General features: G+C 35.2%; 2 protein-coding genes across 2 annotated transcripts in view; both read right to left on the bottom strand.

The window, feature by feature from the left end:
• The window catches only part of cdc42ep4b (CDC42 effector protein (Rho GTPase binding) 4b), a 43,356-nt gene extending 24,498 nt beyond the window's left edge, over positions 1-18,858 (bottom strand). Inside the window, exon 1 of the mRNA XM_073828217.1 lies at positions 18,584-18,858. The gene's annotated coding sequence lies outside the window, so the exon portion shown is untranslated. The remainder of the gene's footprint in view (positions 1-18,583) is intronic.
• A 4,640-nt stretch (positions 18,859-23,498) lies between these two features.
• Positions 23,499-26,276, bottom strand: part of LOC141298428 (protein sidekick-2-like) — an 80,167-nt gene continuing 77,389 nt past the window's right edge. The window contains 1 exon segment of the mRNA XM_073828951.1: positions 23,499-26,276. Within this exon segment, the coding sequence (XP_073685052.1) occupies positions 26,158-26,276 (119 nt within the window). The 3' untranslated portion in view covers positions 23,499-26,157.

Raw genomic sequence — 26,276 nt, 5'->3', positions numbered from 1 at the left:
GAAACATCAAACTTTGTCACGCCGCCACAGACACGCCCTTTAACGAAAACTCAAGATCTTAGCAATTTAACATCTCTAAGGCCTCTAGATCAGACTGACCAAATATAATGTTGATATCATTAAATCTCTAGGAGGAGTTTGATACAAGTCATTTCCTGTTGCCAACAGGTGGCGCTGTGATTATAATAGAATATTGGCCTTCAGATGTGTTCAGGCCAGGACTCTTATCTAATATGTGAAGTTTGAGGCAAATCGGACATTTTATGGCTGAGTTATAACAAGTTTTATATCCATGGCGAGACCTCGAAATTTGTCAGGCCGCCACGGACACGCCCTTTACCGAAAACTCAAGATCTTCACAATTTTACATCGCTACGGCCTTTATATTAGACTGACCGATTTTGGTGTTGATCTGAATAAATCTCTAGGAGGAGTTGGTTGTAGAGTACAGCATGACACTTCCTGTTGCCTGCAGGTGGCGCTATGACTATAACTGAATATGGGCATGTAGATGTCTTCAGGTCAGGAGTGTTATCACACATGTGAAGTTTGGGACAGATAGGACATTGTATGCCTGAGTTATAGCAACTTCCTTTTTCATGGCGAAACATCGAAATTTGCGAGGCCGCCACGGACACACCCTCCGATGAAAACTCTAGATCTTCACAATTTAACGTCACAAAGGGCTTTAGACTAGACTCTGCAAATTTGGTGTTGATCCGAATAAATCTGTAGGAGGAGTTCGTTCAAGTACGACACCTGAAAAAGGCAAAAATGACACAAATTTTGTTGAGAATATTAATATTAACCGACTTCCTGTTGGGTTCCGGATTTTGCTCCTAGAGGCTTTTTTGTAGGTATTGGTGTGTTACATGTGTGTATCGATTTCCGTGCATGTACGTGAATCACAGCTGAAAGCGCACACCGCGGAACGTGTAAAGGTGGCGCTGTCGAGCCATTTTGCCACACCCACTTCTGAAACCCATATCAGACGTAAATTTTCGCCAGGTCTGATGTGTGTGCAAAGTTTCATGAGTTTTCGGGTATGTCTAAGCCCTCAAAAATGCGATTCATTTTGGAGAAGAATAATAATAATAATAATAATAAACGAAGCAGATCCAATAGGGTCCTCACACCATCGGTGCTCGGGCCCTAATTAAAGCTGCAAGCAGCGATGGTAGGGCCCTCGCACTCGGGCTCACCGCCGATCGGTGGCGAATGGTGGGCACTATGCTATTAACACAGAAAATGTAGGAGGAATATGTCAAAGTCATTGATATGTGCCAATCTTCCTTCTGCCAGCTGGTGGCGCTATGCCTATAACTGAATATTGGCATGCAGATGTGTTCAGGCCAGTGCTTTTATCAAACATATGAAGTTTGGTATAGCTTGAACATGGCATGCTTGAGTGTAAGTCATGACATATCCTGCTGCCAACAGGTGGCGCTATTACAAAATATTGGCTTTTAGATGTCTTCAGGCCAAGACTATTGGCAAACATGTCAAGTTTGGTGCAAATTGTACATTGCATGCTTAAGTTAGTGTAAAACAAGTAATTTGCTGTTGCCAGATGGTGGCGCTATGACTATAACTAAATATTGGCATGTAAATGTATTCAGGCCAGGACTCTTATCAAACATATTAAGTTTGGGGCTGATTGGACATTGCATACCTGAGTTACAGTAACTTCCTGTTTCATTGCATTAAGAGTATGCTTTAGCACTTAGCTAAATGTTGCTAACATATTTATAGCATGTTGCTACCCTATTTAACACTTGTTGATATTTTTTAAAATGTTGCTTGGCATCCACAACAGTATTAAACATGTGACTTCCTGTTGCCAGCAGGTGGCACTATCACTATAACTGAATATGGGCATGGGATTGTGGTCAGACCAGGACTTTTATCAAATATATTAAGCTTGGGTCAGATTGGACATTGTATGCATGAGTTACACTTATTTTTCTTTGTATTAATATCATGCTTTAGCTCTTAGCTAAGTGTTGCTAGCATGTTTTAACATGATTCTAGCATGATGCTAGCCTATTTAAAACTTGCTGACGCTTTTTAATATGTTGCTAGGAGTCCGTAACACCATTAAACGTCACTTCCTGTTGTCAGCAGGTGGCGCTGTGACTATAACTGAATATGGGCATGTATATATCATCAGGCCAGGAGTCTTATCAAACGTGAAGTTTGGGGCTGATTGGACATTGCATGCCTGAGTTACAGTAACTTCCTGTTTCATTGCATTAAGAGTATGCTTTAGCACTTAGCTAAATGTTGCTAACATGTTATAGCATGTTTCTAGCATGTTGCTACCCTGTTTAACAGTTGTTGAATTTTTTAAAAATGTTACTAGGCATCCACAACAGTATTAAACATGTGGCTTCCTGTTACCAGCTGGTGGCGCTATGACTATAACTGAATACGGGCATGGGCGTGTGTTTAGGCCAGGATTCTTATTAAACATGTTAAGTTTGGGGCTGATTGGACATTGTATGCCTGAGTTAGAGTAACTTCCTGTTTCATTGTATTATTAGCATGCTTTAGCATATTAGCTAAGTGTTGCTAGCATGCTTTATTATTTTTGTAGCATGTTGAATATTAAGTTTGGGTCAGATTCAACATTATATACATGAGTTCCAGCAATTTCCTTTTGTATTTGTATTAATAGCATGCTTTAGCTCTTAGCTAAGTGTTGCTAGCATGTTTTAGCATGTTTGTACCATGTTGCTAGCCTAATTAAGACTTGTTAACGCTTTTCAATATGTTTCTAGGAGTCCGTAACAGTGTTAAACATGTCATTTCCTGTTGTCAGCAGGTGGCGCTATGACTATAACTGAATATGGGCACTGACGTGTGTTCAGGACCGGACTGTCATCAAACATGTGAAGTTTGAGGCAGATCGGACATCGTATGCCTGAGTTATAGCAACTTCCTTTTTCATGGCGAAACATCAAAGTTTGTCAGGCCGCCACGGACACGCCCTTCGACGAAAACTCTAAAGCTTCGCAATTTAACATCGCAAAGGCCTTATGATGACACTCAGCAAATTTGAAGATGATCGGATAAAAACTGTAGGAGGAGTTCGTTAAAGTACGAGGCCTGAAAATGGCAAAAACTGCGCAAAAATCGTGCAGGAAATTCAATATAACGGACTTCCTGTTGGGTTTCGGATGTTGCACCAGGAGACTTTTATGTAGGTATTGGTGTGTTACATATGTGTACCGAGTTTCGTACATGTACGTGAAACGTAGCTCGAGGCGCACCCCGTTGAAATTTTATAGGTGGCGCTATCGAGCCATTTTGCCACACCCACTTTTGAAAACCATATCAGATGTAAATTTTCGCCAGGTCTGATGCGTGTGCAAAGTTTCGTGAGTTTTCGGGCATGTTTAGGCCCTCAAAAAGACTTTTCATTTTGGAGAAGAAGAAGAAGAATAATAATTAAAGCTGCAAGCAGCGTTGACCGGGCCCTCGCCGTCTGGCAGTCGCCATCCCGATAGCATCAGGAAAACGGTGCCCAGTTGGCACATGCATTCACAATAACCCTTTGGACTAACCCTAACTGTCTCTCCTCCTGTCTGACTCTTTCTCTTACCACCCATCCCACCTCCTTACACTCAGCCACTTACCACACAAACACACACATTGAGTGCAGAGCAGAGTGAGATCAGATTTGTTTTTTAATTTTCTTTCATTCGTGGAGTTTTGTATAATTATGAAATGAACTGTGTTTAATCAGAATGAATAGTTATTTGTATGAAAAAAGTTTCAAAGAGTTAGGATGCTGCACTTTAAATATATAATAAATCATTGAAAATTGAAAATGGAAAATAAAATTCTAGGCACGCTATCTGCCTCAAAAACACAGGAAACAAATATTTGAATGTATTTTGTATTTTTATTTATTTGCCATGGCAACAGCATTTGATGCATCAGGGACGCCTTTACAGACTCTCATCGGCCGTGTTTTTACATCATTCTGATGAAGTTTGAAGAAAATCGAGTACAAATATATTGTTCGTTGTTCGTTCGTGTGTTAGTTCATTAACCAATGTTAACAAAAGAGACCCTATTTTAAATAGTTACCATGTTTTATGATCTACATCCATTTTTAAATATTATTTTAATGATCTATAAGCATCTGTGAAATAATTATAAACAAATATATTAAAAATAAATACATATTAACTTAGTTGATGTATTTGTTTCTCATTCTAATTAAGTGAACTGAGCAGTATAGTGTCATACTTATAAGATTTTTTATTCTATCAGTGAGATTGTATATATGTATATAAATCATATAATTTTTCCTTAAAAGATTTAAAAAAGATTTTAATGCTCTTTAAGCACCTATACAAAATAATTATGTAAAAGTACACTGACAGTACAGTCTATATCAACTGATTCTATAGATTATTTTCATTCTTATACACTGAGAATGAGCTAAATAGCATTAGAGGTCAAACGATTCCTTATCTTATGAGGACCTCTAGTGTTCATCCCTGGTATTAGAGCTTTAATCTGACAAATTTATGTGACACTTTTAATGTTTTTGGGGCCTCTGAGCATGATAACATTTTGAAACTACACGTATTTCCTAAGAATTTCTTGTTCTTTATATGTAAAAAGTTTTGATGAGTTAGAATAATGCAATTTAAAGATATATGAAAATAACTCTTCATCTTTTTTATTGTTACTTTCATAAATCACCACATCAACACCGTTCAAGATGTCCCAAAGCCGTTCACAATTTAACATCTTCAGTATCTTGGCATCATGTTGACAAAGTTTGGTGTGAACTGTCTGATTCTGCTATGAGTGATATGAATTTATTCACAGCTATATTTAAAAACACAGGAAACAAATGTTAAAGTTTGACATGTTGCCATGGCAACAGCATTTGATGTATCAAGGACCCCTTCACAGATTCTCATCGGCCGTGTTTTGATATTATTCTGATGAAGTTTGAAGCAAATTGAGTAAAATTAAGAGGTTGATTTAAAAGCGTTTTGCAAGCAACACACTTCCTGCTGCCAGTTGGTGGCGCTATAACTTTGACTCATAATAGTCACATCTCTGTGATCGGTATCATACGACGAACAAACTGCTTAAGTTTGGTCAAAATCAGATAAAGTGTGTCAAAATTATTAGACATTTCCTGTTTCTCATTTCTCGCCATAATTTGTCGCCCTGCCACGGCCAAACCGTTCGAGATACCAAAAATCCCCTGGCAATTTTGCATTCCCAATATCTTGAGATCATGCTGACCGAGTTTGGTGGCCATCGGTGGAAAGGTCTAGAAGGAGTATTTCAAATTCCACAGCTTGATTTTTCCAAAAATCCATATTTAAATAAAAATAGCTGACTTCCTGTTGGTCGTAGCTAATGGGTGTAAATTAGAAAGTTGTCCGGCTTGATGAGTCCAATATATGTACCGAGTTTGGTGACTGTAGGACAAAGTAACCCCCCAACTTTTGTCAAAAGGTGGCGCTATGGAGCGCCTGCTCCACGCCCATTTATGGGCTTTTATCAGTGTTTAACTGTCATTAATACAGATGTGTGTGTTGAGTTTCATGAAATTCTAAGCATTTTAAGTGGCTCAAAAACACAAAAAACTAAAGTTAAAGTTTGACACGTTGCCATGGCAACATGATAAAAGTTATGGATAACGCCCTTCACAGATTCTTATCGGTCGTGTTTTGACATTATTGGGATGAAGTTTGAAGCAAATTGAGTAAAATTAAGAGGCTGAGTTTAAAGCGTTTCAAAAACGTCACGCTTTCTGCTGCCAGTTGGTGGCGCTATAACTTTGACTCATAATAGTCACATCTCTGTGATCGGCATCAGACGATGAACAAACTGCTGAAGTTTGGTCAAAATCAGACAAAGTATGTCAAAGTTATTAGGCACTTCCTGTTTCTCATTTCTCGCCATAAATTTGTCGCCCCGTCACGGTCAAACCGTTCGAGATATCAAAAATCCCCTGGCAATTTTGCGTCCCCAATGTCTTGAGATCATGCTGACCGAGTTTGGTGGCCATCGGTGGAAAGGCCTAGTAGGAGTATTTCAAATTCCATTGCATGCACTTTTTAGACATCCCTGAATAGCCGACTTCCTGTTTGGCGAAGCACGGACTATGAGTGTGAAATTTGTTCGACCCGATGAGGTCTATATGTGTATGAATTTTGGTGACTGTAGGTCAACCGTTGTGCGTTCCAGAGCCCTTGAAAAGTCGCAATTTTTAACGCTGTGCCATGCCCCCCCCCAGGTGACCCCCCCATGTCAAAGTCTGTCCGGCCCTGATGGCCGCAGGTTCCAATGTGTGTGCAAAGTTTCAAGAGTTTTCGTGTATGTTAAGGCCCCCGAAATCCCCCAAAACATTGAAAAAAAAATAATAATAATAATAATAATAATAATCCTTAGAAAAACAATAGGGCCTTCGCCCTTTTGGGCTCGGGCCCTAATAAACGGAGCAATTCCAATAGGGTCCTCGCACTGTAGTGCTCGGGCCCTAATAAACGAAGCAGATCCAATAGGGTCCTCACACCATCGGTGCTCGGGCCCTAATTAATATTTTTGGGCATTTACAGCATGTCAAAAATACCTAATTAACACCAACCGAATCCATGTGTGGCTTGCTTACAGAAAATATATTCATCGCCACATTGGGCTAATTCATATTCTTTAACAAAACAAACAAAAAAATAAATAAATGGCATGGCAATTGAAAATATATAGTAGCAAGTACATAACCACCTTAAACGGCTAAAACAGCTGCCAATCTTGCTATTTCACATGACATAAGCTGGAAGTAGGTAGAGCTTTGTATTAAATTCTTTCAAACTTATAATTAAAAGTTTGAAAAAGACAAACTAGTTTTACTGGTTCTAAACTAATAATTACGATAATTGTGACTTGACATCATCTACAAAGCATTAGACAACCACAACTGTCCTGCAATGATGAAGTAGTTAGCGTAAAGCACAAAAAAACAAAAAGGCTCCTCGTGCATGAGTTTTATCAACTGATAAACCCATGTAAGCGGTGACTCAGCATGGTGACAGCAGTCTTTGTTTATGTACGCATTCATGCATGACGTGGTTCAGGCACTGATTGCTAACATACAGCTGTCAGTGTGGTTCAGCTCTAGCAGGTCTGAAAAGAACAAGGTCTGCTCACTTTACACCCTTAAACCAGATGTTCCTGGTCACAAGAGAAGAGTATCTTCAATGACTAAGAACTAGTACACAGCTGCAGTCACCATTACAAACATTTGGCAAGAAAACCATCATGATGACAATGGTGGTTAATACATATTAACGCAACACTACAGTATGTTGGTGTTTATCGTGATAATGTAGTTTTAATAGCAACATCATGGTGCTATTTTCTCGACTAGCAGTCGTGTTAAATGCTGCCTAAATCACTTAATGTGAAATCAACAATGTTTTTAGACCATGATTGATTCCCACGTTTAAAACAGGAAGCATTACTGAGCCAATCAATACAATACTCCACCTTCAACACACACACACACACACACACACACACACACACACACACACACACACACACACACACACACACACACACACACACACACACACACACACACACACACACACACACACACACACACACACACACACACACACACACACACACACACACACACACACACACACACACACACACACACACACACACACACACACACACACACACACACACCTAGTGTCTGAGTTTACTGAAACACATAAGTTATCCTCCACAGGACAAGGCCTATGGAAACACCCAGCTGTCTGTTCTCAAAGACATTGAAACTGTGGAAGTCAGAGCGATCAGAATAGACTTAAATAAACAGGTGACAGAAATAGAGCTTAATGAAGAAACAATCTGAAGTATGAGCCAATCCCTGTACACAAACAAAAGGAGGAGAAATGTGTTGAATATGGTCATGGCTATAAATAAACCTCAAAAGATACTGTTAACTCTGAAAATGTGATCATTTTGTGAAAAATAAAATCAAATAAAATGAATAAAAATTTGATAAAAAATAAATAAAAAGATAAAATATAAATAAAACAAAACAAAATTAATTAATAAAAAATAAAACAGCACAAAAAAATAAATAAATAAATAAATAAATAACATAAGATCAAATAAAAAATGAGATAAAATAAATAAATAAATAAGACAAAATAAAATAAAAATGATAAAATATAAAACATCATATAAAAATAGATAAAATAAAATACAACTAAATAAAACAAAATAAATTAAATTAAATAATACAAAAAAAGAAAAAAAAATGAAACAAAGAAAAGAAAAATAAGTTTGAATAAAATAAAAATGAGATAAAATAATAATAATAAAAAAACATAAAAAATAAACAAAACAAGATAAAATAAAATAAAACCAAACAAAACAAGATAAATACAAATAGGATATAAAAATAGATAAAATGAAACTAAATAAATTATAAATAAATAAATAAATAAATAAATAAATATATATATATATATATATATATATATATAAATAAAATAAACATTATCAAATAATATAAAAATAAATAAAATAAGATAAAACTAAATAAGATAAATAAAAGATATAAAATATAAATAACTTAGATACACACATAAAAATGAGAAAAAACACAATAAAATACAAAAAAATTAATGAAAAATAAGATAAAAAAAGGAGAACAAATAAAATAAAATAAAATTAATGAAAAATAAGATCAAATATAATTAAGATGAGATAAAAATCCTATTACAAAAATAAATACAATAGGATAAAACAAAATAAGTAAATTCCTGGGTCATGCATTCAGAGTGTTTTTCTGTGCACAGCCCGGGACAGGTTCCTTATGATCCTGCATAGGATAAGCGGTTTGAAAAAATAAAATAAAATAATATATATATAAAAAAAAAAAAAAAAAAAGACAAAATAAAAATGTGAATAATATAAAGAATAAATAAAAAAAGATAAAAGAAAAATAAATAATAATAATAATAATAATAATAATAAAATAAAATAAAAGTCACAGAAATCACCACTTCATCGTTATGGCAAGTTTGACTGGAAGGTGGACGGATCTTAGGCCAATTGTTGGTCTATTCTGAAAGAAACACAACTGCTAAATTGCTAGTAATCTACGAAAATATAAACATTCTAAAGACCACACATGATTTTTGGGTTGCGTTACAGGTCCATGAAATCGTGCCACATTTGTGGGTTACTTTTAGCATAATGACACTGAGTGACAGAAGGGCATATGTTATGGATCTATAAGGATATTGGATTACTCAAGCGAAGCCAAGAGCATCTGGAACGGGAATGGACACTAATAGAGAAAAGAATTCCTCCTTTTCTCTTTTCACCAGCCACATGCTTGAGGGAAACCACCTGTTACTCTATTCAAAAGAAAGAAGCAAACTGATTGAAAATGAGCGATAGAGAGAAAGCATGAGGGAATGTAAAGAATAGATATCATTGGCTCAGGTGTTATCTTAGTTCAAGGTAACCGATTAACTATCAGGAAATATAAGAGGTTAATAAAGGCGGTGAACACACTACTACTGCTATTATTACAAGCTTAGATGCAAGACAAAAGAGCAAAGGGCTACAACCCATAGAAAATGGCTACTAAATTGCCTTGTAAAATGCGGCCAGACTAGTTGTTGGGCTGTGCCAGGTATTAGAAATAATGTGCTTAGGGGTTTGACTTAAAGAGAAACAAGAAACTCAAGTCGAGAGCCACTTCTTTGGACAGGGAGTGATGCCGATACTGTCACTCCAAAAATGTTCAGCTCAACCCTAAGAAAATCACTTGTCTTTGGCTCAAAGGAGTATCTTTTCGCTCCTACACACTTACATTGTCTTAAACCGGTTTGCTAAAAAACAGTAATCATGAATTTTGTAATCTCAAAAATAAGGTAAACAATGAGTCTCAGTCTGAAACTCTAGTCATCTTGAAACTAAAGGTTAGTTAAGCACATGGGTTACTTCAGGCTGGAGAATGTGAAGAAACAAGTTCCTTATCAATGAGTTCATCAAAACAAAACAAATGAGTAGTCCACCAATCATTTTCACTATTATATCACCTGTTAAGTTACATTATCGCTAATGCCAATTGCTAAAGTTACCTCACATGGTATAGTTGGGTCCACTTTACAGCCTATTCGGTCTAAGAACAGGAAAAGACACATTTAAAGTCACCACCTTGTGTGTGCTGTTTAGATGCAGTTTGTGTGGTAATAAAAATAGACCTAAGCGAACAATAGCCTTTAAAATGACTTAAAATACATATATAATAGCAATGAAGCAATAATAATTAGTTCAATTAAAGTATTAAAAGCAAGCATTCACGAAAACAATAAACAATAGAGCTAATCTGCATTACGTCCCTGCTGAAAAAACAGCTAAAACCAGCCTAGGCTGGTTGGCTGGTTTTAGCTGGTATTGATTACTACCGAAGATTCGAAGCTCAAAAAATGGTATTCGGACCAGCCCTATTCAATACATTACATCTGTTTTGTCTTAGTTAGGAAAGTAATGTTTAGTTAGGAAAGTTTAGAGCCTTTAGTTTCTTCTACATGGTGGAAGGAAGGTATAAGGAGGAAGTTATACAGTTTATTATTAATTCAACAATGGTATCGGATCGGTATCGACAGATATACAAAGCCCAGGCATCGGTATCAGTATTGGGACTGGAAAAGTCGGATCGGTGCATCCCTAATTAAGTTTTGGGTCTAAAACTTTATATTAGTGATTATTTTAAAGATAGAAATACAACAGAAAAAAAAAGATACAAATGAAAAAAAAAAAATGCAAGTCTAAAGTAGTCTAACAATACAGAAATTAAATGTAATTACCTGAATGCAAAATAAAACAGCGTTTTCAGTGTAATAATTAAACATGCTTTGTTTCTTATTAAAACTACAAAAGTCCTTCATTCAAGAGCAGCGAGTGATTTTCCTCTTTGTATTTCTACTTTTTAATAATACTGAACACAGAGACGGCAGAAGGAATATCATTTGTTGCCGCTTTAAAAGCCACACGGATCCAATATACTGTTATACACGTATTTTCATTCTCAACTGTTTATGATCATTTCTGACATAACTGACAAGGGTTTATATGAATAATCACCAAGCGCCTCAATATTTTTGTGTATTTGATCGTTCAGCCACGCATATAACTTTACATGTCTGTGTTCTGCTCCGTCTCTGAGCGCATTCACAAAACAGCACACATTCTTTTTCTCGCTATTAAAAACACAACATCAAAGAAACAACAAAAAAAATCAATTACGTCCTGTTTTATTAAAGTCACGTTACATGATTTTGCTGATTTGCATGTGAAATCAGGCTTATAAGGAGGAGCGAAAGCGCACCACTGGAAAGGGGGCGGAATGGGGCGCAATAATCGTTTAATCTCGATTACTGTATTTTCATGATTTTCATGAAACCGAAACTGAATTTCGATTAATTGCACAGCCCTAGTTAATGTATTACTGAAAGATTCTTGCCCTGGAAATCCTGGTTCAGTTATTCTAACCACAAACACCTTTTGTTCTTCAGAGAGTTTTTTGCTCTTCTCTTCGATTTATAACTTTTGACAGAATTCTAAATGTGTTTCCTGGTCTAAATGATTTATATAGCTCAAAACATGACAATAGTTGACCATTTTTAGCAGCAATAATCAGCAAAATATGCGAGTTTCGTTCGGTTCAGTGGCATTGTTTACATTCAGTGCCGCCAATATAGTCGATTGATGAGATGTCGTGAAAAAAAAAACATTTAATCAATTAATCGTGACAGCCCTAAATAAAAGAAAATTATTAGCCAATCAGATTACAACAGCTATTTTCCTGCTATTTTTGTCAGTGAATAAACTGTGGGTGGCCCATGAGTGTGCCATTTTTGTCAACTTTTAACCACTGGTCGAGATTTTTTTAGAAAACGTTAGTGAATCATTTTCTTCTAATTTTGTTTTCCGGGAATGCACAACACAGTTGTGAAAACAGCATAGATTGATATCAAGTCAGTTAATAAAAACTGCAAGCTACACTAGTTAACAAAAAGCAAAACAAGGTCGTATGACAGGATTCCTACGGACTAGACGCTACAGGGCTTTGGCCTTCTTGGAATCAGGAGAACTGGCTTATTGCCCGATGTCAGCGGGGGTCAGCCTGTATAGGACGACAGGAGGTTTGGTTTCAGAGGAATACGCTTCTCTGCCTCTAGTATGTCACATCCCTGAAGCCCCAGCTGGGCTTGACGCAAAGAGCTTGGGTCGTCTTATTCAAGCTCACGAGGAGTGGAGACGGTGCAAAAGAGCCGTAGTTAAAATAGTTTTACTTTCCCTTGAGTTCTGATATGAATGCAATACAGATTTCCCCAGTTCAAAGTCTTCGAAATGAAAGCTAACAATATCTAACAGCCGTTTCCTGTCATTGTATAATAAAAAGCATGCTGTGCTGCTCAAAAGCAATTTTGCATCACAATAATATTAAACATTATAAAAAAACTGAGCCTAATCATAATAAAAATACAATAATTAGAGATTAGAGAAGAAAATAATACTATAATTATACTTTAATTTAGCAATTCAGCATGACATTAAATACATTTATAATGTTACAAATGTGACCCTGGACCACAAAACCAGTCTTAACCCTTAAAGACCTAGAACATTTTTGGGGCACCTGAGGCACCTGTATATTTCTTTGTTTTTTCAGACCTATTCTAGCAGTCAGCATCAATTGTCATATATCATTATAAACATAAGAACTTGAACTTTATGTCTAGCTAATTTAAAATTACAAATTTCCTTTTGTTTTCTCTCAAAATTAGTGAATTTCCAGAATTTTAGGAAAAAACGCTACCAACAATTGGGTGTTTTTTACTGTGTACTCAAACAAAAACTCCTGAAGTTTAGATTTTTTTCTTTAAAAATTTGTATTTAGGTGTTTTACACTTCCAAATAAAATTTTGTCTATATATAACATTCCCCAAGCAAGTTATAGCCAATTATTACAATATTATTTAGGTGCTTTTCAGTGAAAAACAGGCCCATTTCGTTTATTGACAATATAGATCTGTCCAAAAACGTTTCAGGAGTAAAGTCATTGCAGAAACAGTGTTAAATAATAGCAAAACACAGTAAAAAATAATTTACTATTTCATAAATATATTCTTAATCCAAAAGATGAACAATAAACACAAATAGTGTAGAAAGTAGCACAAGAAAAAATGCACAAACTGTCTTGTGCAACAAAAAAATAAATAAACAATCCAAATTATTCACAAACTACACACAAAATGAGAGAGAAATATACAGAGTGCAACCGAAAAAATAGTACAAATAATCTTTAAAAACTATGTAATAATTAGTTACATAATATAACAACCAAATAGATGGATCTGCTGGCTGTAGTCTGCGTCGGAATCTATTTTACCGGGACATCGCCTAGTGACCGAAAACTCACATTCCAGTGCTTTATCCGATATCTACTGTTGTTTCATCCTTGTTTTTGGTTTGTTTTATGTCAAAGGGCTCTGTCGTGAGTATTTCTGTACATTTTCAAAGAATGCTGTCATGCAAATGTGTTATTTTGCGTTTGTTTTCATGCACGCAAGACGCACTTTGCTTTCACTTTGCGTCTGTTCAGATCTGCAAAGAAACATACTAATCGGTGGTTCAAAAGACCAAAACCTATGTTTATTGGTTGAATAGATGACAGTTTGAACCAATCGGGGCACAGGGGTGGGACTAAGCATCAACAATCGTTCCTGTTTGGCTCAGAGGACCAAAACGTGTTGATTTCATCTGACGAATCAGTGCTGAGGAAATGTGATGACGTAATCACGCTTACTACGGAGCCTCTGAATATCCAAATGAGACAAATGCGATATCACTGAAAAGATCAGACTCTGTACTTTACGAGACTTTTTAAAGCATTCAAATTGGATTAGCGGTTCAAAAGTTATTACACATTTAAGACCAATAGTTATTTTTAGCCGCCGGCGGCTGTCTCGGTCTTTGAGGGTTAAGTCGCTGGGGTATATTTGTAGCAATAGACAAAAAAAACATTGCATGGGTCAAAATTTTTGATTTTTCTTTTATGCCAAAAATCATTAAGAAATTAAGTAAAGTTCATGTTCCATTAAGATTTTCTGTAAAATTCCTACTGTAAACATATCAAAATGGAATTTTTGATTTGTAATATGCATTGTTAAGAACCTAATTTGGACAACTTTAAAGGTGATTTTGTCAGTCTTTTTGATTTTTTTTTGCATCCTCAGATTTCTGATTTCAAATAGATGTATCTCGGCCAAATATTGTCCTATCCTAACAAACCATACATCAATAGAAAGCTTATTTATTGAGCTTTCACATGATGTATAAATCTCAGTTTTGTCAAATTTAACCTTATGACTGGTTTTGTGGTCCAGGGTCACAAATAATTTCTATTTTAAATAAATGCTGTTCTTTTGAACTTTTTTTTCATATAAAATTATTCAATTTATTATTTTCTTATTATTTTTTATTAAATTTATTATTGAATAAATTATTATTTAAACAAAAATATTGAACAGCACAACAGTTTTGACACTGAAGACTGGAGTAATGATGCTGAAAAAAAAAACAGTTTTGCATCACAGGAATAAAATACATTTTAAAATGTATTAAAATAAAAACGTAATTTTAAATTGAGGTAATATTTTACAATATTACAGTCTTTTTTACTGTATTTTGCTCAAATGCAGCCTATAAGAGTACATTTTATTTTAAAAAAAAGTTACAGACTCTTTTGAACGGTAGTATACATTACACCAAAGTAAAGTTTAATAAAAATAATAATTAAAAAAAATAATACATATTTTTATTCATACAGCTGTATATACAGTACATAATGCAAATGTCTGTACATAAACTGTCAGATATAAAACAAGTTATTTAAATGTTTTAATTTCTCTCATGTTAATTTTTAGTATCACAAAATACTGATAAAATTGAAATCTTACAGCCTATAGCTTTGGCCTAACATGTAGTTTAACTTCAACACAAAAGTAATGGCAAGCATCTGACACAGTCTGGATAGGTGGGTGTTGAGGTTTTCTTATCTAGAACTCCCAGGAACACCCATGATTAACTAACCACCATAACGAACAACTTACAGGAACCTGTGGGCTAAATTTAGTAAGGTTAAGCTTTTAAAGCCCCCCTGGTTGAACTTTAGTCCCTTTGAACGCAGACATTCGACCTCCCGTAGTGTGTGTCGACAGCTGGGCTGATTACATCACGGGGGGCATGAGTCTGCAGGAGAGCACAACTGACTCACGCTGCTGAGTCACAAGGCGGCAGCCGTGATGCTCATACACTAAGAATTTTTCATACTCTCAATGTGAGATGCTAACACATACATACTCGCTTCATAGTGCTGCAGAGAAATTACGTCAGCGGTGGACGGGAAAGCAGCCAGTTGCATTACTACAAATCCATACTCACACACACTTACTCACTAGAGCTGAACTCACACGTAGGCATATAGCAAGATGCTGCTGATGCATTTCAAATCAACACCAAGGCTACATTGCTAAGCAATTGCAAAAGTTTTTTTGGCCACTCATTGATATGGTGCTTTATTTTATTTTGATGTGTGACCCTGGGCCACAAAACCAGTCATAGGGGTCCATTTTTAAGCTACATAAATAAGCTTTCCGTTAATGTATGGTTTCTTATATGAAATCTAAGGGTGCCAAAAAAATTAAATATAGTTATTGAGTTAAGTGTGGCACAATGTTCACTTTTAAAAAGATGCAGTGTTTAAGATGTAAAATATTGCAAATATTATTATTGTAAATTTACAGTAGTACTGTAAAATAAAATTTGTAATATTAATATTTACAACTACTTTTTTTCAGTGAAATAATACAATAGTAATATTTCTTGTTTAATCATTTTAATTAATAATGAGCTCAGTCTCCTAATGCCTCTTAAAGGACCATTATGCAAGTCTCTTCTGCCCACTAAGCCTGCATTTATTTAATCCAAAGCACAGCAAAAACTATTTTTACCATTTAAAATAACGGTTTTCTATTTAAATATGTTTTAAAATGTAATTTATTCCTGTGATTTCAAAGCTGAATTTTTACTCCAGTCACAGAAATCGTTCTAATATTTTGATTTGCTGCTCAAAAAAAAAAAAAAAAAAAACATTTATTATTATTATTTTTAGTGTGTGTATATATTTTTTAGGTTATTTTGATTAATAGAAACAGCATTTATCTGAAATATAAATCTTTTGTAACATTATAAATGTCGTTATCATCACTTTATCAGTATTAAATTCTATAATTTATTTCCCAAAAATAAAAATGATACTGACTCCAAGCTTTTAAATGGTACAGTGTATATAATGTTACAGAAGCTTTTTAATTCAGATAAATGATGATCTTTGTTTCTTTCTATTCATTAAAGAATCCTAAAAAAAATGTACTCAACAGATTTAAATATTGATAATAATAATAATAATATTAAATGTTTCTTGAACAGCAAATCAGCATATTAGAATGATTTCTGAAGGGTCATGTGACACTGAAGACTGGAGTAATGATGCTGAAAAGTTAGCTTCAATCACATGAATAAATTACGTTTTAAAACATATTCAAATAGAAAGCAGTTATTTTAAATATTAAAATGTTTTACAATATTACGACTTTTGCTGCATTTTGGATCAAATAACTGCAGGCTTAAAACTTTTGAAATAGAGAAATGCATGAAATCCCATTTTAAAAGCGACAGAAAAGAGGGAAAGGGCCCTGCAAAGTGAGGGGCAGAGAATTAAAGGGCCAGAGAAATGAGGAATGAAAAGAAGAGTGGAAAAAGAACATACTGCATTTATCTATCCATCTAACAGGTTGGCCTTAAAATACACACACACACACACACACACACACACACACACACACACACACACAGAGAGAGAGAGAGAGAGAGAGAGAGAGAGAGAGAGAGAGAGAGAGAGAGAGAGAGAGAGAGAGAGAGAGAGAGAGAGAGAGAGAGAGAGAGAGAGAGAGAGAGAGAGAGAGAGAGAGTATGACCTTGGCCTCCCATGCTACAATTTAGACCAGAACTGTCTCTCTGCCTGCCTTCTCTGCTAACTGGAGTGTTATAATGAGCTCAGGCATCTTTGACTCCATGTATACACCGAATTATTTTGACTATACCGACATAAACTGACAGGAGGGTTGCTCAGAAACACTAATTCACAAATATTGATAGCAAGAATGACAAAAATGTCAAAGGTTAAGGGTCAATGCTCTGGACCACACAACACTCAAGCTATCAATTTCATTAAAATCACTTAAGCTGTGGTGTTACTCATTTCCTTAGATTTAGATGAGAAATTAAAACTCCTTTTCTTTTTGAGCAAAAAAAAGTCAACCCAGGATACTCCAAAGTTGATTGTGCTGTTGAGATAACCCATTAGGGTCAATCAGTTTCACTCTGATAACCTTTTACAATACTAGAGTGCTTGCCAGTTTTGTGCAAACAACAGTTTGGGCCGTTAAGAGTAATGAACTGTGAAAATGCAGTCATCTGACCAATATGCATCATGCAAGAGACCAATAGATTCAGGACAATATATATATGGGAAATACATCTGGAAATCCACAAGAGGTTTCTGGAATACTTCACTGGATTCCCGTTTCATTGCAACGTGGACTTTTCATTCGTCCAACTAGTTGCGTAACACTTGATTCTGTTTAAAGTGCAACAATTCTAACACTTTTTCTTCAGCCTAACATCAGCTCCAAACACCAGCTAGGCATTTAACACCACTTTACTAATGACTCAAAATCACAAGCTTCTCGTTTTCCCTTTTAGCTTGCAATCCCAAGACCCCCATTAGCAACCCCTTGTTAACTGCTAATTCAACTACACACTTGTGCATTGGTAGCCTAGAACACTTCCAATCGGAAAGGTGAAATGCAGACGGGTTTGGTCAAATTCTTTAGAGATGTAATTAAATGCTTCAATAGGAACAATGAAGATTCATATATGAAGTACAAAAAAGCCAAATGTCAGTGTACCACAAATAGCCAATGAAAAGTCACCATAAAAAATTAATTTTGCAAATATTTCAAATGTCAAAAACTAACTAAATACATTGAATTATTTTAAATTTGCCAAAAATGTATACATTTTATTAATAATTTAATGCATAAATTGTAGTGTATGATCAATCCATTAAGCAAACTACACACAGTATAGGAATGTCTGAGACACATTAAAATTGTAAAGGACTCTGGAGCTGAGAAGCCAATTTTACATTAAAATTAATGAGGAACCTGTCTGACAGGCCTTTGATTTCATAAACACAACTGCAGGATATTAAAAAGGTCTGTATGAAAACTCATATCTTCAAGACTCCTCAAGAGCAAATGCTTCATTGTATCTCCAACACAGTGTAGGCTACTTCATATAAAGTTTTGATGGGACCTTGTGAAATATGTCGCCACGAAGAAATTAATCTACGTAAAGAATAAAGTCTTACCACAGTTTATTCCTTAGTATTGGATTCCAGGAGCCTCAATGCCAAGTTGAGCTTCTCATCCAACAACAATGGACCAAGTTCAATGGAATCACACTCCAAACAAAAGAGAAGTGAGTAATGATAAAACACAGGCTCAGCCAGACTAATGTTTCCAGTATCCTTCAAACCTTAAACAGGTTTATGTTGCATAGGTTTATAGATAACCAAAAGTATTTAAATATAGGACAATTAGCACGGAATCCTGACGAGCGCGTCCTCACGTACAAACTACTCAAAGCGCGATGGCGCACTAATGCAGTTCTAGCTTCCAGACTGTCCTCAGATTGTGTGTGGCGAAGCCCCGCCCACAACCCCGCCCCCACGGGCCGACTGAGAGACAGCAGCACCCCGCCCCTTTTCCAAAGTGAGCTCAGTCTCCTATTACCTCTTAAAGGACCAGTACGTACAAATTTTAATGCTTTTTTTGTTTTTTCTTTAATGCTGCTCACCAAGCCTGCATTTGATCCAAAGTACAGCAAAACAGTTAAATTCTAAAAAAAAAAAAAAAAAATTTCAAATAACTGCCTTGTCCTTATTTGTAAGTTGCTTTGGATAAAAGCATCTGCTAAATGACTAAATGTAAATTTATTTAAATATATATCCAAATGTAATTTATTCTTGTGATCAAAACTAAATTTTCAGGATTACTTCAGTCTTCAGTGTCACACGATCCTTCAGAAATCATTCTAACATGCTGATTTGCTGTTCAAAAAACATTTTTTATTATTATGCTTATAAATAGTTTTAAACAGTTAAGTTCATTTTTTCAGGATTCTTTGATGAATAGAAAGATCCAAATATCAGCATTTATCTCAAATAAAAGGCTTTTGTAACATTATACACTATACCATTCAAAATCTTGGAGTATTTAAATTTAGAAATTAACACTTTTATTTAGCAAGGATGCTTTAAATTGATCAAAAGTTATGATAAAGACATTTGTAATGTTACACAAGATATATATTTCAGATAAATGCTCTTCTTCTAAACTTTCTATTCATCAAAGAAACCTGAAAAAAATCTACTCAGTTGTTTTCAACATATTAAAAATAATAATGAATGTTTTTTGAACAGAAAATCTGAATATTAGAAGGATGTGACTGGAGTAATGATGCTAAAAAATCAGCTTTGCAATCAAAGGAATAAATTACATTTCAAAATGTATTCAAATAGAAAAAAAATATTTTCAAAAGTAAAAATATTTCACAATTTTACTTATTTTGCTGTAGCAAAAGAGACTTACTTTCAAAAATCTTACTTTTCATATTAAACATTTTGTGTTATTATTAAATAATAATAATAATAATAATATATAATTATATAACATACAATCAGTGTATTATCTAATTTATATTAATAGTAAACATACAGTAGATTGTGAGATTTAAAGAAATGTAAATAATTTCACAAATTGGTTTGTTTGACTTTCTTTCATTTTATTTGGAAAATAATATAATTCTGTCATCAGGTCATCCTTTTTTTATTTTTCCAAAGACAAATTTTTTTACCCAAAGCCAGATGATCACTGACCGCTCAAGAGCTCCTTCAAGTGATTGTTTCTTTTTATATATATTTTGTCTAGTACAGAATATACATATTTGATCACAGAGTACAACCTTGGCACTAAACACTCATTATAATACAATATATCCCATTTTAGGCATTTTTAAAAGTCCTTAGATGCAGCACTGGTATATAATATTGATGTAAACCACATCACAAGAAAAGAAAAAAATAAACACATTTTAAATGAACATGTTAAGTATCATGTGTAAAAAAAATAATAAAATAAAACAAGGCCAATGGATGTCTTTACAAAACAATGATCACCTTTTGTCTGAGAATAAAAAAGGTTGATTTCTGTTTGATTCCAGTTGTGGTTACAGTTACCAAGTGGATCGATGTTGACGCAATAACCACACCAAACAAATGTGACAAACCCAACCACATACATCCTCTTCAGCCGGGTGATTCATTGTGACAACTCCAGTGCCATATCTGCGAACTTAAAAGAACTTTACGTGACAAAAAAATAAACGTATGGACCATAAACATCTTTTGGTTTAAGTTCTACACAGATCTGAAAGGCAAAATGTGTGAAAATTCTCACTATCACACACAAAAAGAGACAAACATAAGCTTATTTTGTACACCATATCTGCACGCCAAATCTCCCAAGTCTAGGCAGTGAAGAAAAAAAAATAGTAGTACATCCCACACACACACACACACACACACACACACATACACACATACACAGTCCAACCATACATCACGTCAGGATTCAAAAAGAGCAAATTAACCAATAACAACTAAGTGAATATTTAAGATACGGAAATCCAAAAGGCAAACTTGAAGTTTATAAACTGGTGGAAATACGTTTGTTTTGTATATAATAGAGCTGTAAAACAACCACACATTTACAGAGTTTTTACAGTCAGTCTTCCCTTCAAACCTGCCTATAAAACGTTGCCAAAGTGGTCAAAAACTTGCCATAACTTTTCAAAAAGGTGATTACTTCCTGACATGCTCTTTATGGTGTTGGCATATCCAGTGGTAAAACTCTACTCTATAATTGCCATCAAAAGCATTTATCCAGTCGTTTGATCTCAACATGGTGCATATTACCCTTCTGTGAAAGAGGGGAATAATATCATGTAATAATTAACACAAAATTCAAAGAAGAAACCTCAAGCAGGAACTGACTGCAGCTGCAGAGTTCACTAGCACCTTTGAGTTGTAGCCCAACTGCGTTTGCAAAAACATTTACATATTACGTCTTTCTGTTTAGGCCAACATCAAAACCCATAGCATATCTAACGCATATGCAAACTCCCAAGACACGCTGCGTTCGCGATCCTTATATAACTCAAGATTATATAAGCATATTTTCCATTTATATCTGTTTGACTGGTGCACATTAATCATTTATCTGTCTGAAGCCATTTAGTTGATCTCGGGTATGCAGTTCTCAGAAACACCCGTGTTAGATTCAACCTTTCTTATGGTGAAGAATTTTCCTCTGACCAGTTTTAGGACCTAGAATTTGCCATATTGTTATATAAGTTCATCTGCTGTATTTAACTCAAGAAATTAGCTTTAAGCAGAAAATTAGCTTTAATAGGACACAAAACAGACTATGATGGATATGATGTGGAATCTCCCTCTGTTTAGACACATTCCTGTCCTGTTCTGTCTCTGACATCATTTATGTATAAATAGAGTGTTTTCTGTACATACTTAGAATGAAAAATGGCGATTTGTAAGGAAAAAACAAGAGGAAAGAGTTCATATCACTTCTGCAGTTGTCACCACAGAAAGAAAAAGAGATAAAATGATGGAAATGGAGAATTAAATGATCAGAAAGTATAAACTGAATCATGGCTGATTGGCCTTTCCAATGTTACAGGATTTCACAATATGTGACCCTGGACCACAAAACCAGTCATAAGGGTCAGTTTTTTAAAATTGTGATGTATACATAATTTGAAAGCTGAATAAAATAAGCGTTCCATTGATGTATGGTTTGTTAGGATGGGACAAAATTTGGCCGAGATACAACTATTTGAAAATCTGGAATCTGAGGGTGCAAAAAATTGAAATATTGAGAAAATCGCCTTTAAAGTTGTTCAGATTAAGTTCTTAATGCATATTACTAATCAAAAATTAAGTTGTGATATATTTACGGTAGGAAATTTGCAAAATATCTTCATGGAACATGATATTTACTTAATATCCTGATGGTTTTTGGCATAAAAGAAAAATGTATCATTTTGACCCATACAAAATGTATTGTTGGCTACTTAAAGACTGGTTTTCAGGTCCAGGGTCATATATATGTCCATCAGAGGGTTAAGATGGATTTTTAGACATTGTAACCTACAAAGTACAAAAAAAGAGAAAGAATCACACTCTTTGTCTAATGGTGATTTTTCTAAGTTGGCTATCTTTGTTGGTCCTAGAACAACAATCCTATCAGATTTTAGGGTTAAGTTAGAAATGCATTTGCAAGTATGTGATTGCAGACTCGATCACTTGGCTAAGGTATGGTCCCGTTAGACCAAGTTTGGAATGTTTGTCGGACCAAAAAAACATCTAGGAACACATCCTTCCTAGCAAAATCAGTCATCCACTCATTCCCAGAGCTGTTCCAAAAGCATATAATTCATAAACGCTATGAATAGAACAACTTGATGACATTTTTTGAAGTTGGTCCACCTCGAGTTACTCTTAAAATGATAAACTTCTTTTGTCACCATTGCATTTCAATGCCTAATGACTCTTAACCAGGTGCAACAAGTTTTCAGCTACAAATTTCCCCTCACTAACCAGAGATTTTCGTTTCCCATTGACTTATTTTTTTGTCCACACAATGAAAGTCAATGGGAAATGAAACTGTTTGGCTACCAGCATCTTCAAAATATCTTCTTTGATGTTCTGCAGAAGAAAGAAACACATACAGGTTTTGAAATGACATGAGTGTGAGTAAATTATGACAGAATTGTCATTTTCAACCAGCAGACATTTTTGGATCAACCAGTTTCATTGGAAATCTCATGATGGTTGTCCAGCTTCATATGGTTATGTTGGTTTACCAGCTTGACTAGCATCAATAAAATTCTAGTTATGGCAAAAACTCAGATGTACAGTTGAAATCAAAAGTTTACATACACCTTGCAGAATCTGCAAAATGTGAATTCTTTGACCAAAATAAGAGGGAAAATGTAACATGTAACAAATGTACAAAATGCATGTTATTTTTTATTTAGTGCTGACCTGAATAAGATATTTCACATAAAAGATGTTTACATATAGTCCACAAGAAAAAATAATAGTTTAATAAAAAAAAAATAGTTTATAAAAAAATGACCCGGTTCAAAAGTTTACATACACTTCAAATCATACATACATACAAATCTTTGGGGTCCCACAAATTCTTTGTTTTTTCAGCATTTTTGTGCATTTGAACCCTTTCTAACAAAGACTGTATGATTTTGAGACCCATCTTTTCACACTGAGGGACTATTACAAAAGGTTCAAATGCTCACTGATGTTACAGAAGGAAAAACCTTGCCTTAAGAGCCAGAGGTATAAACTTTTGAACAGAATGAAGATGTGTAAATGTTTCTTTTTTTGCCTAAATTTCATATTTTATTCATTTAGTACTGCCCTTCAGAAGCTACAGAAGGTACTTACATGTTCCCCAGAAGAAAAATAAGATCAATTTACACAGATATTTAAATTAAAAAAGTTTTCACCCCCCAGCTCTTAATGCAGCATTTTTTTTTCTTCTGGAGCATCAGTGAGCATTTGAACCTTCTGTAAAGTTGCATAGTCCCTCAGTTGTCCTCAGTGTGAAAAGATGGATCTCAGAATCATACAGTAATTGTTGGAAAGGGTTCAAATACACAAACATGCTAAAATAAAACAGAATTTGTGGGACCTGAAGGATCATTCAGTATTAAGAATCGAGTGCATGTAGTTTTGAACAGGGTCATTTTTAAAAAAATTGATCTATTATTTTCTCGTGTCTGATTCAGGTCAGTACTAAATAAAAAATACCATGCATTTTGTATGTTCCCTCTTATTTTGGTCAAATAATTAACATTTTGCATATTCTGCAAGGTGTATGTAAACTTTTGACATTAACTGTACATAGCAGAGGAACTTTTAAACTGCTTGTTGCTCCTGGTTAAAGGGACAGTTTCAAAGCTGTAAGCCTTCGTTCATTTGGAAACACAAATTAAGATATTTTTGATGAAATCCAAGAGCTTTCTGACCCTGCATACACAGCAATGAAACTGACATGTTTAAGGCTCGGAAAGTTAGTAAGGATATCCATAAAACAGAACTTGTCAGTTGTGTTTCTGCGAACAAGGTCTTACGGGTTTGGAATGACATGAGGGTGAGTCATTTATTTCTTAGGCGAACTATCCCTTTAAGATGTAATTTAAACAGCTAATGTAATTTCAAGGACACTTTCACTTATATTAACCCACTTCCTTTCCAACGTTAGTCATTCATGACCTCTAAATGCTCACTTCTCAGATGGCCAAACAGCCATTTTCAATGTTCAAACCAATAACGTTTGCAGAAAACATAATTTATTTAGGAATATACTGTGTTCAGGCAGACTGAGCATGTGATTGACCTTGTTTATACAGACAGTAAAATCACTTCACGGAAAAGAAAGAGCAAACAACATCATTAAACCTCACAAGTAAGCTGTGCAAGTGCCTTTAGTTCTCTGCTGGCGTCATGTGTTGGGTCTCTTAGTCCGTTTTCTTTTATCTTCAGTAACTTTGAATAGCCGCGCCAAAGCGAAGTGGTGAAAAATCCAAAGTTCACAGGTACAATACATTTGCTTGGTTGCACAATCTTTGAAATGTCGTCAGCTTCGATGACGTTATGTCTTGCCAGATGATAAGGAAAGGGAAAATCGGAGAGAGGTGTATGAACGGGAACTTTGATGGGTATGTTTGACATCCAGCTCCGCCTGAGACGCTGGCAAACATCTGATATCTGCTGCTGTTTGTGTCTGACGTTACCGTTTGCACGGCGGAAGTGCAACCTGAAGCTCAGGATGACATCATAGAGTCAAATCAAAAGGAGCAACAAATCACCATAAGGACCCCGCCCACCATATACACACATACACACCCGCCGCTGAATCTGAACGAATCCAGAGCGATAGTATAATAATATCATAGTGAATCAGACTCTTACATATTTGGCCTTCCATACGTTTCACGGGGAAAATATACTCGTGCTCAAATCTACATTTCACCTCCGGAAAAACATTCAAAACACAGATTAGCGTGAAGCACTTAATTTGACCTTTGGCCTTTTCAGAGCACTGGTGAAAACTGACCTGTGACATCAATAAATGATGCTGGCTTTCCAACTCAAACATGTGCTAAGTGCAGGCGGGTCTTTATCAGATCATAGTCTCCAGTCAAATGAACTTTAACCTCTCGTAATCACCGCAGCACTTTGTCATCTGTGCAAAAACAAAAAGACCACAGTAAAAACGCCATTTAGCATTTTTCTTGATGTGCTCCGAGTGCTTAGATTTTCTCCATAGCCTTTTGAAGATTTCTTTTTCATGTGTCGGTGCTTTTGTCCAGCATTTGTAACTTAGTGTCGGTGTTGTACTTTTCAATAAAACTGAATGAAAACGCAAACGAAAAGAACAAAAAGAAGTCATGCAGTTTGTTCAGGCAGCACAAAAAACCCAAACCAAAACAAACAAAGCTCACCGATGCGTTTACGTCTCTTTCCAAGTGATTGTCTTTCATTGTAAGCGAAACACTCTGAACACACAAGCAGAGAAACAAAACAAACCGAAATGAAACCAAACAAACTGCGTGATCAAAGAATGTATATAAAAATAAAAATCAGACAGTAAAGCAGTAAAGCACAACAGATCCAGGGCTGATGTTTGTTGCCGTTCTTCTATAGATGTGAGTTTGACCAGGCGTGGGAAAAAAAGACAATCCCCTGCCTTCGTTTTGTATTTCCACAAACTGATATCTTCATTCTATCAAACGAAGGAGGAGAAGCCAGCGATGGGGGCTCGGGAACCTGGTGCCAAGCTGCTTGGGGGCCGGTAAAGTGTGCCGTGCTGACTGGGTGGGTTGGAGCTCTGCTGGGA

The sequence above is a fragment of the Garra rufa genome, chromosome 22 (assembly GCF_049309525.1).
Source record: "Garra rufa chromosome 22, GarRuf1.0, whole genome shotgun sequence".
Classification (NCBI taxonomy): Eukaryota; Metazoa; Chordata; class Actinopteri; order Cypriniformes; family Cyprinidae; genus Garra; species Garra rufa.
Note: the sequence above shows the minus strand (reverse complement) of the source record. Positions and strands in the feature narration are given on the sequence as shown.